This window comes from Gadus chalcogrammus, chromosome 4 (assembly GCF_026213295.1).
Source record: "Gadus chalcogrammus isolate NIFS_2021 chromosome 4, NIFS_Gcha_1.0, whole genome shotgun sequence".
Classification (NCBI taxonomy): domain Eukaryota; kingdom Metazoa; phylum Chordata; class Actinopteri; order Gadiformes; family Gadidae; genus Gadus; species Gadus chalcogrammus.
This window is the reverse complement of record NC_079415.1, coordinates 32,591,788-32,605,014: the sequence shown is the minus strand read 5'-3', so window position 1 is coordinate 32,605,014 and position 13,227 is coordinate 32,591,788. Positions and strand designations below refer to the sequence as shown.

The following is a 13,227-nucleotide window of genomic DNA, read 5'->3' as shown; positions in this document are numbered from 1 at the left end:
ATGAGAAGATTCTTCCTTCGGGAGACGTTTGCGTGTAAGATTACGACCAATATTTTCGTGTTTTTTTCCAGTTTGTTTTTTATGCATATGGCTCAATCGTCTCCGTGTCATTTATTGCACGGTCTAGGTTAACGTATTTACATTTCGTTAAGAATACAGAGTACAAGATCAGCTTCAGAAGGGCCAACGGTGCTCACTTGAAAAACTCCAGACTTAAGTTTTTTATTTTATTTTATGTGGTTTTCTTGAAGGTGCGACAGATTCAGACTTGGACTACAGGCCTGTGCAACCCCCCCCCTCCCCCCTCCCCCCCCACACACCACAAAAATAAGAGAAAAAAACGGATTTGTGGAACTAGATTGTTCGATCTACGATTGTTTCGATGCTTTTGTTTAGAGAAGAGAGTGAACCAATATCAAAATATCTGCTATGCTTTTAAAACCCCTTTCAGGGCAAAGACATATTTTTTTCCCCAGACCTCATACTCTGCACTGGGCTTAAGTGTAGAAAAATATGAATCTGTTCTTCTTTCAGGCAAATTATTCTTGTTAAGCTCTGATGAGTAGGACAGAGAAAGGAAAAAAAACAATCTTGTGAAAACATAACATTTAATTTATTGTTTCTGTTCTTCAGGGATGGTTGCATATCTCACACCAAAAAAAAAGAAATACCCTTAATAGATGTTGAATAAGTGCACGATTCAAAGATTGGTTTATTTTTAAATGAATCTTGTAAAAATCAAGAAATGGCACCGATTTTAATCGATATGTAAGGGAGAAAACCCCGGAAACATTAATATATTAATGACATCATAGTGGCTAGGCTAAACCCAGATGAATAGGCCTTCTAATCGAGGCTGAAGAGTTCTCTAAAGCAATCCAGCCCATCCTCTTTGCTTTGGTGTACCTCGCTAGTGATCTCCTTTTGTACGCTTACAAAATGTCTTTTCTCATTGGCCCATTTCTTTTTATACATTCTGTTCGTTTTCACGGGATCGCACGCGTCTTCTCGTATTATGGTTATTTCTTTCTCGACTACAGTTATCAGAAAATAATTTGTTTATTCCTGACGTTTGGTCAAAAAAAGAGAAAAATACCAGTGACTATCTTCTCGGGAATATTAATATTTTTTTACGCACGATTTTCTCCGATGTTTATTTGAGAAACAATTGACACACATTTTTTAATAATTCTAAAATCGTCCAAAAACCAACTGTCAAAACGATCGGAATAAAGCAACTCTATGTGTGCAGTGGTGTTAGTCGGCAAAGCGAGACAATCTAGCAGCAACTCGTAGCCCTAGGCCCTATCACACGGAATCAGGTGTTGCGGCGAAAACGCCCGTTCGGAAATGGGGGTCTTGCGTTTGAGCGAGGAGAAAAATGTAATCCGATTAAACTTTTTGAGAGACGCAACCCGACGTCACGCTGCGGCAGCCAATCACATAAGCCAGCACTCAAACCGGAAGACTCCCAGGGGAGGAAGAACGTTGTGTTTACCGTGTAGCCTTAGCATCGTAGCATCCTGCTGTTTAACGAGCGGCTGTGAAGACGTAAGAGAAACCGACCGCCGCTGTGTTTGCCCTTTCCAGGGCGGTTCAGCCCCGCCATGAGGGAGGAGGGGTTAAAGTTCACAACATGACGTCACAAACAGGGCAGGAAGTGACTCCTCCCACATCGCCGCAGCAGTCTGCGCTAATCTCCGCAAGCGCCAGATTAAGTGTGAATGAGCCCGTAGCGGAAAACAAAATGTAGACCTGAAAGCCCTATTCAACGAGACTATTGTTTCTCATTATAAGTTGTCGCAGATGTGTTTTGCCGACAAAAAAACGCGGGTAGTGCCGTTAGCCCTGTCTGCTAGCTTTATTTGGTCCTTCGTGTTGAAGTTCGGGCACACTCGCCCCATCTCGCTCACAGGCTTTGGATCGAGCGTGCGCAGCGAGAGCATTCTCCGCGATGTCTTTGCTGCTACGCATTATTGCGTACCGAAAACAAAGCGACGCATGATACGCGTGTCTTGACTCGCGTATCTACCGTCCAGCGACCGCCCTGCACCGAAAACAAACAAACGCGATCGTAAACAGACATCGGTAGGGTTGATCGGAAAAAAAAACGCACTGAGTTGCATACTTGGTTGAGTGACACATGTTGAAGTTGCGGTTTATTACGGCGTTTTTACTGATCGGTACGGATAAGACGTATCGCGAATGGCCGTCTATTGATTATTACTTTATTTTGAGTTACGCAGTATATCGAGATTGACATTTTTTTTGGCGATGGTTCCGTGTTTCGTTCTTTCCTCTCCCAAACCGCTTATATATAGGTTATATCTCTTTTCTAAGCAAATATTCCTCGGTTACAAAAATAGACCCCCTTTTTTTCATAAAATAACCCACTTATTTTAGTTTTAGGTGATATACATATATATTCTTCTTTTAAAGTAAATAGCAAGGCTGTATTTTTGTCTTAAAAAAGTAAATATCATCCAGAGGCAGAGAGACAGTGTGTGTAAGAGATAGAGAGAGAGAGAGAGAGAGAGAGAGAGAGAGAGAGAGAGAGAGAGAGAGAGAGAGAGAGAGAGAGAGAGGGTGATAGAGAGAGCATTAAACAATGTCAGGAATGGATTGTGGTGTGAACAATGTGAGCACCAGTGTTTTCTCCTCAAATCTCTCATCTCGGATAAAGTGTTGTCTCCACAACTTCGTAATTTGCGTTCAGCTGACGTGATCATTTAAGACGGAATATAAAACTATCTTTTGGGCGTCTTCCTTTCCTTCAGTGTATTTTTGCATAATCTAGTTACCTGGTGGAGCGAGTACCAGATTATATTACTCAGTCCCGACGGCCCGACTGACCGAGAGAAGACGAAGTTTAAGTACAAACAAATTTAAATCAAACTATCGTTGTTTCTCTTTTGACCCAACCCCCGTCCGACTTGAAACTCGCCCTTTATTGACTTTGTGAGCCAACAGCAAGTTAGGATTAAAGAAACAATATTTTAACACACACCACAGCCCATTGCTTCACTTTTGCACAAATCCAGAACAAAATGATATATAAAAGAAAGTTAAAATAAAAAAAGGTTCCCAAAAACCATGATAAAATACAAGATAGCGAGAGAAAAAAAAAAACAGATGCTACAAAGAATTAGAAAACCTTATGTACAGAACCCTGTATTCCTTGAGTCTCTGGGTAATCAAGAGTTGGTGTCCATTTGTGTTAGGTACGTTTTATTTTTTCTGTCAGGCATGTAAAAAAAACGAAGAGTTCCTCTCGATTGTCCAGTGTTTAATTCCCGCGAAAGCTCTTTTCAGACGAAAGGAACGCAAACAGCCGAAAAAGAAAAAAGCCAGCAAAAAAGACCCTCACATCCCATAATCCCTCGCCTCCATTGTCAAGCGGCTCCGACTCCCCCTCTGTGTTCCAATTGGTGCAAACCCAGCTGCAGCAGCACGTGGACAGTCCTGCGGCGAGCTAGCTAGTGCCAAACGCCGAAACGCGCGACTCCCTCCAAAAACCCCAACAGTTCAAAAGAACTGATCCCGTCTTCCGGTCAAACTGCCCACGGTCCTTCTCAACCGGCGCTCTCGCGTTCGTCCAATCCGCCAACATTTCTAACCGGCCTGGCCATCACCAGATAACACTGGAGATGCTCGTCTCCCGGGGCAACAGCGGCAGCATGGCGTTGGCCGGATGCTGCGTCGCCATCGCCTCCTCCAGGCTCCGTTGCCGCGGCGACCTGGCGGACTGCCCGCCCCGCTGCTGCCCGCCGTTGAGCAGCGTCATGGGGATGTTGCAGTACGTGTGCTGCTGCCCGCCGCCGCCGCCGCCGCCCTGCTGATGCTGATGCTGATGCTGCAGCGACGACAGGGACGGCAGCGTGCCCCCGTGCTGCGGCAGGTCGTAGTCGTACCCGCCGTGGTGGTAGTAGTGTTTCTGCTGCCGCACCTGCGCGTGGCACTGCGAGCTGTGGAACGACGCGCGCAGGGTGGGGTGCCCCGCCGTCGCCATGGCGGTCGTGGTGGCCGCCGCCATGGAGATGGCCGACACGGTCTGCAGCTCGCCGAAGGGGCCCTGCTCGCTGACGTCCAGCGCCCGCTCGTGCGGCGCCACGCCCAGGTCGGGCTCGGCGTGACGGTACGGCATCTCGAAGCGCAGCTGCTTCCAGAACTTGGAGGCGAGGGGGTTGCTGGCGTCGGCGCCGCGCCACTTGATGACGGTGAGGGTCTTGATGCTGTGCTTCAGGGCCTCCACCTCCTGGTAGTTCATGATGCCGCGCAGCTCGGCGCACTCGATCAGGATCACCTTGATCTCGCCGCTGGCCAGCATGTTGCGCAGGCGCGTCTCCAGCTCAAAGATGCTCCAGCCGCGGCGCACCACGTAGTTGGGCGTCATGACGATGATCAGCCGCTTGCTCTGGTCCACGCAGCGCGCCACGTCCTCGATGTAGGCTGGGGGGGGCGGGGCGAGGGACGGAGAGAGAGAGAGGGGTGAACAGAGGGAGAGGGGGAGGGGGAGGTTAACGGAGAGACAGCGAGAGAGAGAGAGAGAGAGAGAGAGAGAGAGAGAGAGAGAGAGAGAGAGAGGTTTAGAATCAGTACAGAAAGGAAGAGAGAGAGAGAGAGAGAGAGAGAGAGAGAGAGAGGTTTAGAATCAGTAAAGAAAGGAAGAGAGAGAGAGAGAGAGAGAGAGAGAGGGAGAGGGAGAGGGAGAGAGAGAGAGAGAGAGAGGGAGCGAGCGAGAGAGAGAGAGAGAGAGTGAGAGAGAGAGAAAGAGAGAGAGAGAGAGAGAGGGAGCGATGGGGTACAAAAAGCCAATGGGAGATGCGAAGACGGGGACTGAGCTGGGCTGAGTCAGCGCTAAACGCTCGAGTCGTTAACTGAATAATCCTTTCCACTCGCCAGCTCTCAGCTCACGCGACGACAGAGGATGGCGAGAACACGGCCGTCAGAGAATGACCGAGGACGGCCAGTCGACGCCAGCCACATAAATACAATATTCACTCATGTTCAATGATATAGGCCTCCTGCAGGGAATCGCAGAGACGCTCTTCACTTAATTAAAACCAGAGCAACAGCGGCCCCTATGGTGAAGCCAGCGTCACTGCACTCAGTGGGGGATTATAATCACTATGGAGATGACACATTAAGCTGTGAAACACCAGTTTATATGGACTGCTGAGAATAAAATGTTGACATTGTAATTTGTACATTGCTAGCTAGCGTCTAAGGCTTAGATGCTAGCTAACCAGCTAGTATCTTTGTGTGAGTGTATGTGTGTGTGTGTGTGTGTGTGTGTGTGTGTGTGTGTGTGTGTGTGTGTGTGTGTGTGTGTGTGTGTGTGTCTGTGTGTGTGTGTGTGTGTGTGTCAGGGATGCATTGGTGCAGTGAGGGGAACATACAATGTGGAGCAGAGCCCACGACCACACAGCACCACCTCCCATCTGGCCCTCCTCTCAACAGATCCTCCATCACCGGCCCTCTCTACCTCCGTCCACTCTCTCCCTCTCTTTCCCCCCCCTCTCCTCTCTCTCCCTCTCTCTCTCTCTCTCTCTCTCTCTCTCCCTCTCTCTCTCTCTCTCCCTCTCTTTCCCCCCCCTCTCCTCTCTCTCCCTCTCTCTCTCTCTCTCTCTCTCTCCCTCTCTTTCCCCCCCCTCTCCTCTCTCTCCCTCTCTTTCCCCTCCCTCTCTCTCTCCCTCTCTCTCTCTCTCTCTCTCCCTCCCCCCCTCCCTCCCTATTCTTCTCTCTATCCTTCTCCACCTCTCCCTCTCCCTCCACCTCTCTCCCTCTCTATCTCCACCTCTCTCTCTCTCTATCTCTCTACCTATCCTTCTCCTCTCCTCTCTCACCTCTCCCTCCCTCCCTCCCTCCCTCCCTCTCTCTCTCTCTCTAGCGCACACTCCCCCCCCTTCTCATTTTCTTTTCATTCCACTCATCCTCTCTTTTTTTCTCTCTCCCCTCCCCTTCCTCTCACCACCCTCGCCCTCTCCCTGTCCCTCCCCTCTCCCCCTCTCTCCCAGTATACCCCAGCTCCCCTTCCTCTCTCCCCCTCCCCCTCTCCCCCTCCCCCCCAGTATACCCCAGCTCCCCTTCCTCTCACCCCCTCGCCCTCGCCCTCTCCCTCTCCCTCCCCTCTCTCCCCCCCCCTCCCTCTCTCCCCCTCCCCCCCAGTATACCCCAGCTCCCCTTCCTCTCACCCCCCTCACCCTCCCCCTCCCCCTCTCCCCCTCTCCCCCTCCCCCCCAGCTCCCCTTCCTTCCATCCCTGTAACGAGCTGACGGCCGTCTTCAGGAGAGGCTGATCAGGACCTGAGAATCCCATCGGGGCTCCTCCCTCGCCCCTTCCCAACTCAGAGAACGAGACCCCCACTACCCCGACCTACCTTACTCCCCCCCCCCCCCCCCCCCCCCCAACCCCCCTTTTTCATTTTACGAATAATTGCGCCCCGACTCCGAAGAAAAAACTAAAAACCCCACAACGCCCCTCTGACGCGGTAGATTACAAGACGAACCTAAAGTGCAGAGTGGGAAATGACATGGGGGGCGTCGGCTTAGCCTGCCCCCCCCCCCCCCTCTCTCCCCCCCACTCCCGACACCCCCACAAGTCGTTTCCACTTTAAATTAAAAAACCTCCAAAAGGAGAAATCGTTTTTCGTTACCTTTTTTGCCTTTTCCCCTCAGATGGGGTTACTTACCTTTAATGAATCGAGGGAAATGTCGTTAACTAACGAGGAGCGGTCAGACTTTTCGCCGAGGTTTCACGATTAAACACAAAATAAACCGACGCAGAGGCACCGAGGAGCCTGTAGAGGCTCGTCCTTTCTTATTTTGGGTCCAATTAGAACTGTTCCCAAGTCTGTGTGTTTGGGCGAGGGAATTGTGTGTGTGTGTTTGTGTTTATGTTTATGTGAGAGAGAGAGAGAGAGAGAGAGAGAGAGAGAGAGAGAGAGAGAGTGTGTGTGTTCGTCTGTGTGTGTCACGACAAGGGAGGCTTGTACGACGACGGTATTACGTTCCTCAACTGAAAACAAACACAAAAATAGGGGACTTGTGCGTTCTCCGGCGCAAACACCTTCATCTGCTCTCTGATTGGTCGAAACGAAGACCATATATCTCGGAGATAAGCCTCTCGGTACCATCACCTCAATTGTTACCGCGATGGCAGTGCGTGCGCGTCTGTGCGTGTGTGGTTCAATGAAAACACAATAAGAGATAGAGAGATTAGGCCCCGGGTAATACTATAGCGTCGTATGAAAGTTACAAGCCTGTCTGGGGCATAGCCGCAGCAGATCATATCGCCATTGATTGGAAAAAAGGAGAGCCTTCTTACACTTGTTGTTGGTCGAAACCAAGGCTAACAGAGGAGGCAACAAGAGTCCTTTAAATCAGCAGCTTAAGTGCTCATTTAACCGCTGAATGTATAATATCTTCCCGGGTGAACTACACGCTCTGAAGAATGGAGGGAGAATGAGATTGCCTTTTAGTTGCTCAACTATCTTGCTCATTTCGCTGCGCATGATACGTGCGGACCGAGGGTGCGTCCAATAAAGAAGCTGAACCCCGGAGTTCAACTTTATCTAGACGCCTGTGCAGGGTTGATTAGCTTCAGCGGCGCGAGGGCTAGGAGCTTTAGCCCTCGAAATGGCCGTTTCGTAGCGAGGAGTAGAACAGATATTGAGCGTATCATGGGGAATTACTCCCATCATTGACACAAACTTGCGTTCTTGGTAGTGGAAAAACTCTTACAAATCACTGATACACAACACTACTGATATATTTTTGACTCTGATATTTTCAAGCAAACCAACATCTTGAAACCACCGCAAAAAGGCGAAACGCTGTCCGTCCTGAAGGCATGGATGACTCGGTCTGCGTTTACACAGGTAATGTACTGTTGACCCAACGCCGGGACGACGCCTTCCACTCAGTGTCAGTTGAACTCTTAGCGAGAAAAGTCTCGGCCACAACACAGAGCAACCCAATCGCTAGCATGCTAATGATTCGTCAGTGGACAAGGGTGATTACATCGGCGCCTCCACAACTGATGAGTGTCTGGGGAAGGAGTGTGTGTGTGGGTGGGTGGGGGAGGCATGGTGTGGTGAAGGGGGTGTCAATGTGTCGGGGGGGGGGGGGGGGGGGGGGGCGTGTGGAGAGGAGGGTGGTGTGGGGGGCGGGGGGGGAAATACCTCTAAGTAGTCTGGTGTCATCCTGGAAATGATCGTTGGTGAAACCTGGACATAGATATTCAAAGTGTGACACGCAGTGACAGGCAGAACAAGCATTGTCAAAGTGTCATGGCACGGGTGGTGTTGGTGGAGGTGGTGGTGGTTTTGGTTGCGTCGGTGGTGGTGGTTTTGGTTGCGTCGGTGGTGGTGGTGGTGGTGGTGTGGTGGGGGTGGTGGTGGTGTTGGTGGTGGCAGTGTGGCGGGGGTGGTTGTGTTGGTGGTTGTGTTGGTGGTTGTGGTGGTGAAGTGGGTGGTTGTGTTGGAGGGGCTGGTGGTGGTAGAAGTGGTTGTGTTGGGGGTGGTGGTGGGGGAGTTGGGGGTGGTGGTAGAGGTGGTTGTGTTGGTGGTGGTGGTGGGGGAGTTGGGGGTGGTGGTAGAGGTGGTTGTGTTGGTGGTGGTGGTGGGGGAGGTAGATTGGATGAGGGTGGATGAACAAAGTTTCTCTGAAGTTTTCCTAGAAGTGCTGGATATTTCCTGGAGCAGAAAGTAAATGTCTCTTCCATATTCGCAAAACACACGACGAGCCAACTGAGTTTGATTCATTTATAGAGATTCTGTTGTCGTCGCACTTGTGAAGAAATCCAAATACTTAACTGGAAATACTACTTTACTTTTGGACCGGAAAAGTTCCAGTCTGTTATGGCGGTTGGTGAAATGAAAACTGCAGCCCGCCAGTTCATTCCAGTTTAATGTGGGACGTTTGGCATAAAAACCACATGGGGGGAAATAAAGGACGTCAAAACTGACCGAGAAAGCATTTCCTCAACTTCTCCTCGCCAATGGCATATTTTATTCTGAAAAATATACAGCCTTGTCCCCAATCGAACTGTCCAAAAGTCTACCATGACTACAGAAATAGTCGCAGCGGTGGCCAGCAAAACTTTCTCAGTTTACCGTCTATGATTTTAGTTCTCGCCGTAACCAATGCCTTCCAGACCGAACAAACGCTTAGTTCGTAATTCTAAATAGCGGACTAAACCGCCAACATCCTTTTTACAATTACATTAAGAACTCAACAGATGCTGGTATCAAAGGCTTAATGAAAACACAAAATGAAATACACTGAATCGTCTGTCATTTGTCGTCTTCCTCCACGCTCACCCCTACACCCCTCGTATATACTTGGCACTTACTGAATGCACTTCTTGTTTTTTGTTCATCCTGGCACTTAACAAAATAGTAATTGGCATCGAGTAGCATCTTATCCTAGCTATCTTTGTCGTATACGGGGAATGGGTTAACCCAACGATTGTTATTGCTTGGCACTTCTTTCTATGAACATCATTACTGCACAGACATTGATTTATTGTTCCTCTTCTTCTGACAAATGTACTTATTGTAAATCGCTTTGGATAAAATCGTCTGCTAAATGCGCTGAATGGAATCTAAATGTAATTCTAGTTTTGAAGTGGGACTTGAAAACGCCTTCTTGCGCTTTTCAGTAGAAGATCTAACGCCCTAACCATTGCCAAATGGAGCCCTATGATAGGGCTTGAAGGAAGCTTAATCTTATCTTGACAGGGCTCCCACATGGAAACCAATGCCTGGCAATCGCCCCATAGCCATCATCAAGGGATTCTCCCCACAACATTGGCTTTGCGCCACTGACAAGCAACATAATTAGTAATGGGGGTGGATGTGGTGGTGGATGTTGTGGTGGTGGTGTTGAGGAGGGGGTGTGAGGGGGGGGGTGTACTGTATAGATACAGATGGCCCCCAGATGTGAGCGATGTTCAAATCTAGGGCTAATCAGGTAATGGCGGCGTGGAACTCATCGGACGGCGCTGATGAGCTAATCAAATGGTTTGCGCCGGGCGCCACATGACGGTCGGGGGGGTGTGTGTGTGTGTGTGTGGGGGGGGGGGGGGGGGGGGGGGGGGGGGGGGGGGGGGAGTGGCGGGGCAAGCTAATTGATAATTGCTAATCGCAGCGGATAAACATGCATCAGCAGCCATCCGCACGGGGCATGCCCGCACGGCACACACAAAGCGATGGGATGGAGTGCAAGGCTTCATGCAGAGAGGGGGGGGGGGCACTCGAAGGGGTTTGGGGTCCCAGAGGATTTCCAGGGGTTCACAAACACAAAAATAGGGGACTTGTGCGTTCTCCGGTGCAAACACCCTCATCTGCTCTCTGAACAGCAGTTCCTTTTACGCAGATGACGTTATAATTGTCGATGCAGATGTCCATTATGTTTTACGGGTGTGCTGTAGATGTATGTGTTTATTATATTTTGCGTTTGTGCTGATGTGAGCTACTGTTACGCCTTGAATGTCCCCTCAGGGATGAGCGAAGCACCGATCTAATGGAATCTAATTGAACCGTTTAACAGACGCTTTTGATCATCTAATAAATACTTACGGGCAAGAGCACCATGTTCGATACGAATCGTTAAAAGGGGCTCAGGGGTGAAGGCTGCTCAGGAATGCCCACAGGTAGACAGCAGACGTCAGGCTTCATGCCGGACCGTCGAACAACCCCCCCCTCTCCTGCCCAACCGTGTCGTAATAATACTCATAACCTCCGAACGTCACTCAGAGCAGGTTATGAAACCACTCGAATACACTTTAACGAGAATTGGATGCGCAACGAACTATGCACGCGGTGGCGTTTTTAAACAGACTGATTGATGACCAAAGAGGAAGGCCAACGCGAGACTCGTTTTTCACCCACAAAAACAAAATGCCCTCGCAAAAGAATTCTAATAAAATATATCAAGAGCCTCTTTCATGCAGAAACAGCCCAGAGATCGGGAAGATACATTAAAGATAAGTGTTGTAAATGTCTGCATGAGACTGTAGTAACACCGGTTTAAATTGAACTAATAATTCACTTTAAAAGACTAAACCTTTCAAAAGGAAATAAGACTTCTGTCAGCGGGCTGGCAGTATCTAGCATGACAAGCTCAGAATCCTCTGTTTATTAACACAAATGTTTCGACGCATCGACCTCATGAATGCAATATATTAAATTATGTTTCGGCAGCGACAGTCGCATTTGTTTTACTGAAGGTTGGGTTAATGTTACTTGTTTGTGACAGCAGATGATATTTATTTCGGTTATTTGCCGATAAATTGCTTTACAATTGCAGAGTTTGTTGTGTCTGATGGATAAAAAACAAATCCACGACAAACAAACAAAATAAAAAGTTACAGCAAAATCACAACGAGAAAAGCCAACTGACAAAAACCCATGCTTGCGATGAATCCCAGACTTAACCAAATTTCCAGCTCTGCAAGGTTGTAGTTGAAATTTGGGAATTCTAAAAGGCGTTTCAAAAGAAACTTTAATAACATCAGGAATACTATTTCAAATCATGATCCAATCTTACTTTCCATTTCTTGTTGGTTGTATCTTGTTAAAACCAATGAGTTATAGATTTTGGGATGACTATTATATTATTAACAGATTTCACAGTTTAACTAAAATTAAGAAATGTCCATCATGAAAGCTTCGCTCTTTGGTTACATCTTTAATTTCTTCTCCTATTCAACACCTGCAATTTTACAAATAGTGAGGTGGTACTTCTTAAGGTAACATCTTAATCTTAGCCACTGAGCCACAAAATAACCACTTTCCCTAAAAAACGAAATCATCCACTGCAGTCTCCGGCTACGTCTGGGAATATCAGTAGTGTCATGACACAAATGCAAAAAAAACGGCGGCAAAAGCAAAAGCAAAGACGACAACAAGACCAGGCCACGCGACGGGGGTAACACAACACAACACTGGATCGCAAAGACAGCCGGGAGTAAACAAAAATCGGGAAACAAAACAAAAATCGGAAAACGGAGAAAAAACGGAAAAAAAAATCGGAAACCAAAAACGAAACAAAAATAAAAATGGATGGGAATACGAAAAAACATTCCACACAACGTGTAGATCGCCACGAGAGAAAGCTTACTTCCGGTGGGGATCAAGTCCCTGTCTGGAATGAAGAGTTTATACCCAAAATGCTTTTCGAGCACGTCAGGGAGGATCTCCAGGGCGAAGCGCTCCTCCTCCCGCGTCTCCTGGCTCCACTGGTCGGGCTCCACCTTGGTGTAGGACAGGTAGGCGTCGTAGTCCTTGTTCTCTGCACGGGGAGGGGCGGGCGAAGGGAGAGAGACATCGGGAGGGGGGGGGGGGGAGAGAGAGAGAGAGAGAGAGAGAGAGAAAGAGAGAGAGAGAGACTTAGGTAGAAGGGGAGAGAGACAGGTAGAGACATGGGCATGGAGAAAATAGCGATTATTAGGAAATATGATGGCAGGGTCTTAACAGCATTCACGACAATAATATATTATTTATTATGTATAATCACCCATCTCCATTTTGAAGATGTGTGACCGCTTCCTCACATATTCTGGGTGCCCCCCCTCCCCTCCCCCCCCTCCCCCTCCCCTCCCCTCCCCCCCCACCAACCAGCCCCTTATCTCTCTGCAGAGACGGGGAGACAGAGCCCGGAGCACGACATGTCAGACTTCCTCTACGCTACACACACAAATATATACGAAAACACACAGATATACTGTATACACTTGTGCACACACACATTCACATCAATATAGAAACACACACACTAACATACACACAAATATACACACTCACACAGGTGTATCAAATCACACACACACACACACACAACTACACACATATGTACACACACACGCAAAGTCACAGACGCACAGGTGCACAAACACACACATACAGAGGCATGCGTATGTATACACTCAGGTTTGCAACCCCACAGACACACACACACACACACACACACACACACACTTGCAAATCACACCCCAGAAACACACACCCACACACCCAGACTCCTATTGCAAATGTGCAAACATATACCCCCCCACAAACACACACACACACACACACACACACAGACCCCAACACACACACACACACAGACCCCAACACACACACACACAGACACACACACACACACAGGAGACAAGAGACGCCTGACAGGTGCAGACAGCAAGAGAGAACAAGTCCTCCACAGCCAAGAGGTGGGGGGGGGG

The 13,227-nt window shown here is 48.6% G+C and overlaps 1 protein-coding gene across 1 annotated transcript in view; it reads right to left on the bottom strand.

Moving 5' to 3' along the window:
* Positions 1–372: 372 nt before the first annotated feature.
* The window catches only part of LOC130381015 (interleukin-1 receptor accessory protein-like 1-B), a 27,643-nt gene continuing 14,788 nt past the window's right edge, over positions 373–13,227 (bottom strand). Inside the window, exons 4-6 of the mRNA XM_056588436.1 lie at positions 12,126–12,296; positions 8,183–8,227; positions 373–4,449 (exon numbers count right to left, since the gene is read on the bottom strand). Of these exons, the coding sequence (XP_056444411.1) occupies positions 3,629–4,449; positions 8,183–8,227; positions 12,126–12,296 (1,037 nt within the window). The 3' untranslated portion in view covers positions 373–3,628. The remainder of the gene's footprint in view (positions 4,450–8,182; positions 8,228–12,125; positions 12,297–13,227) is intronic.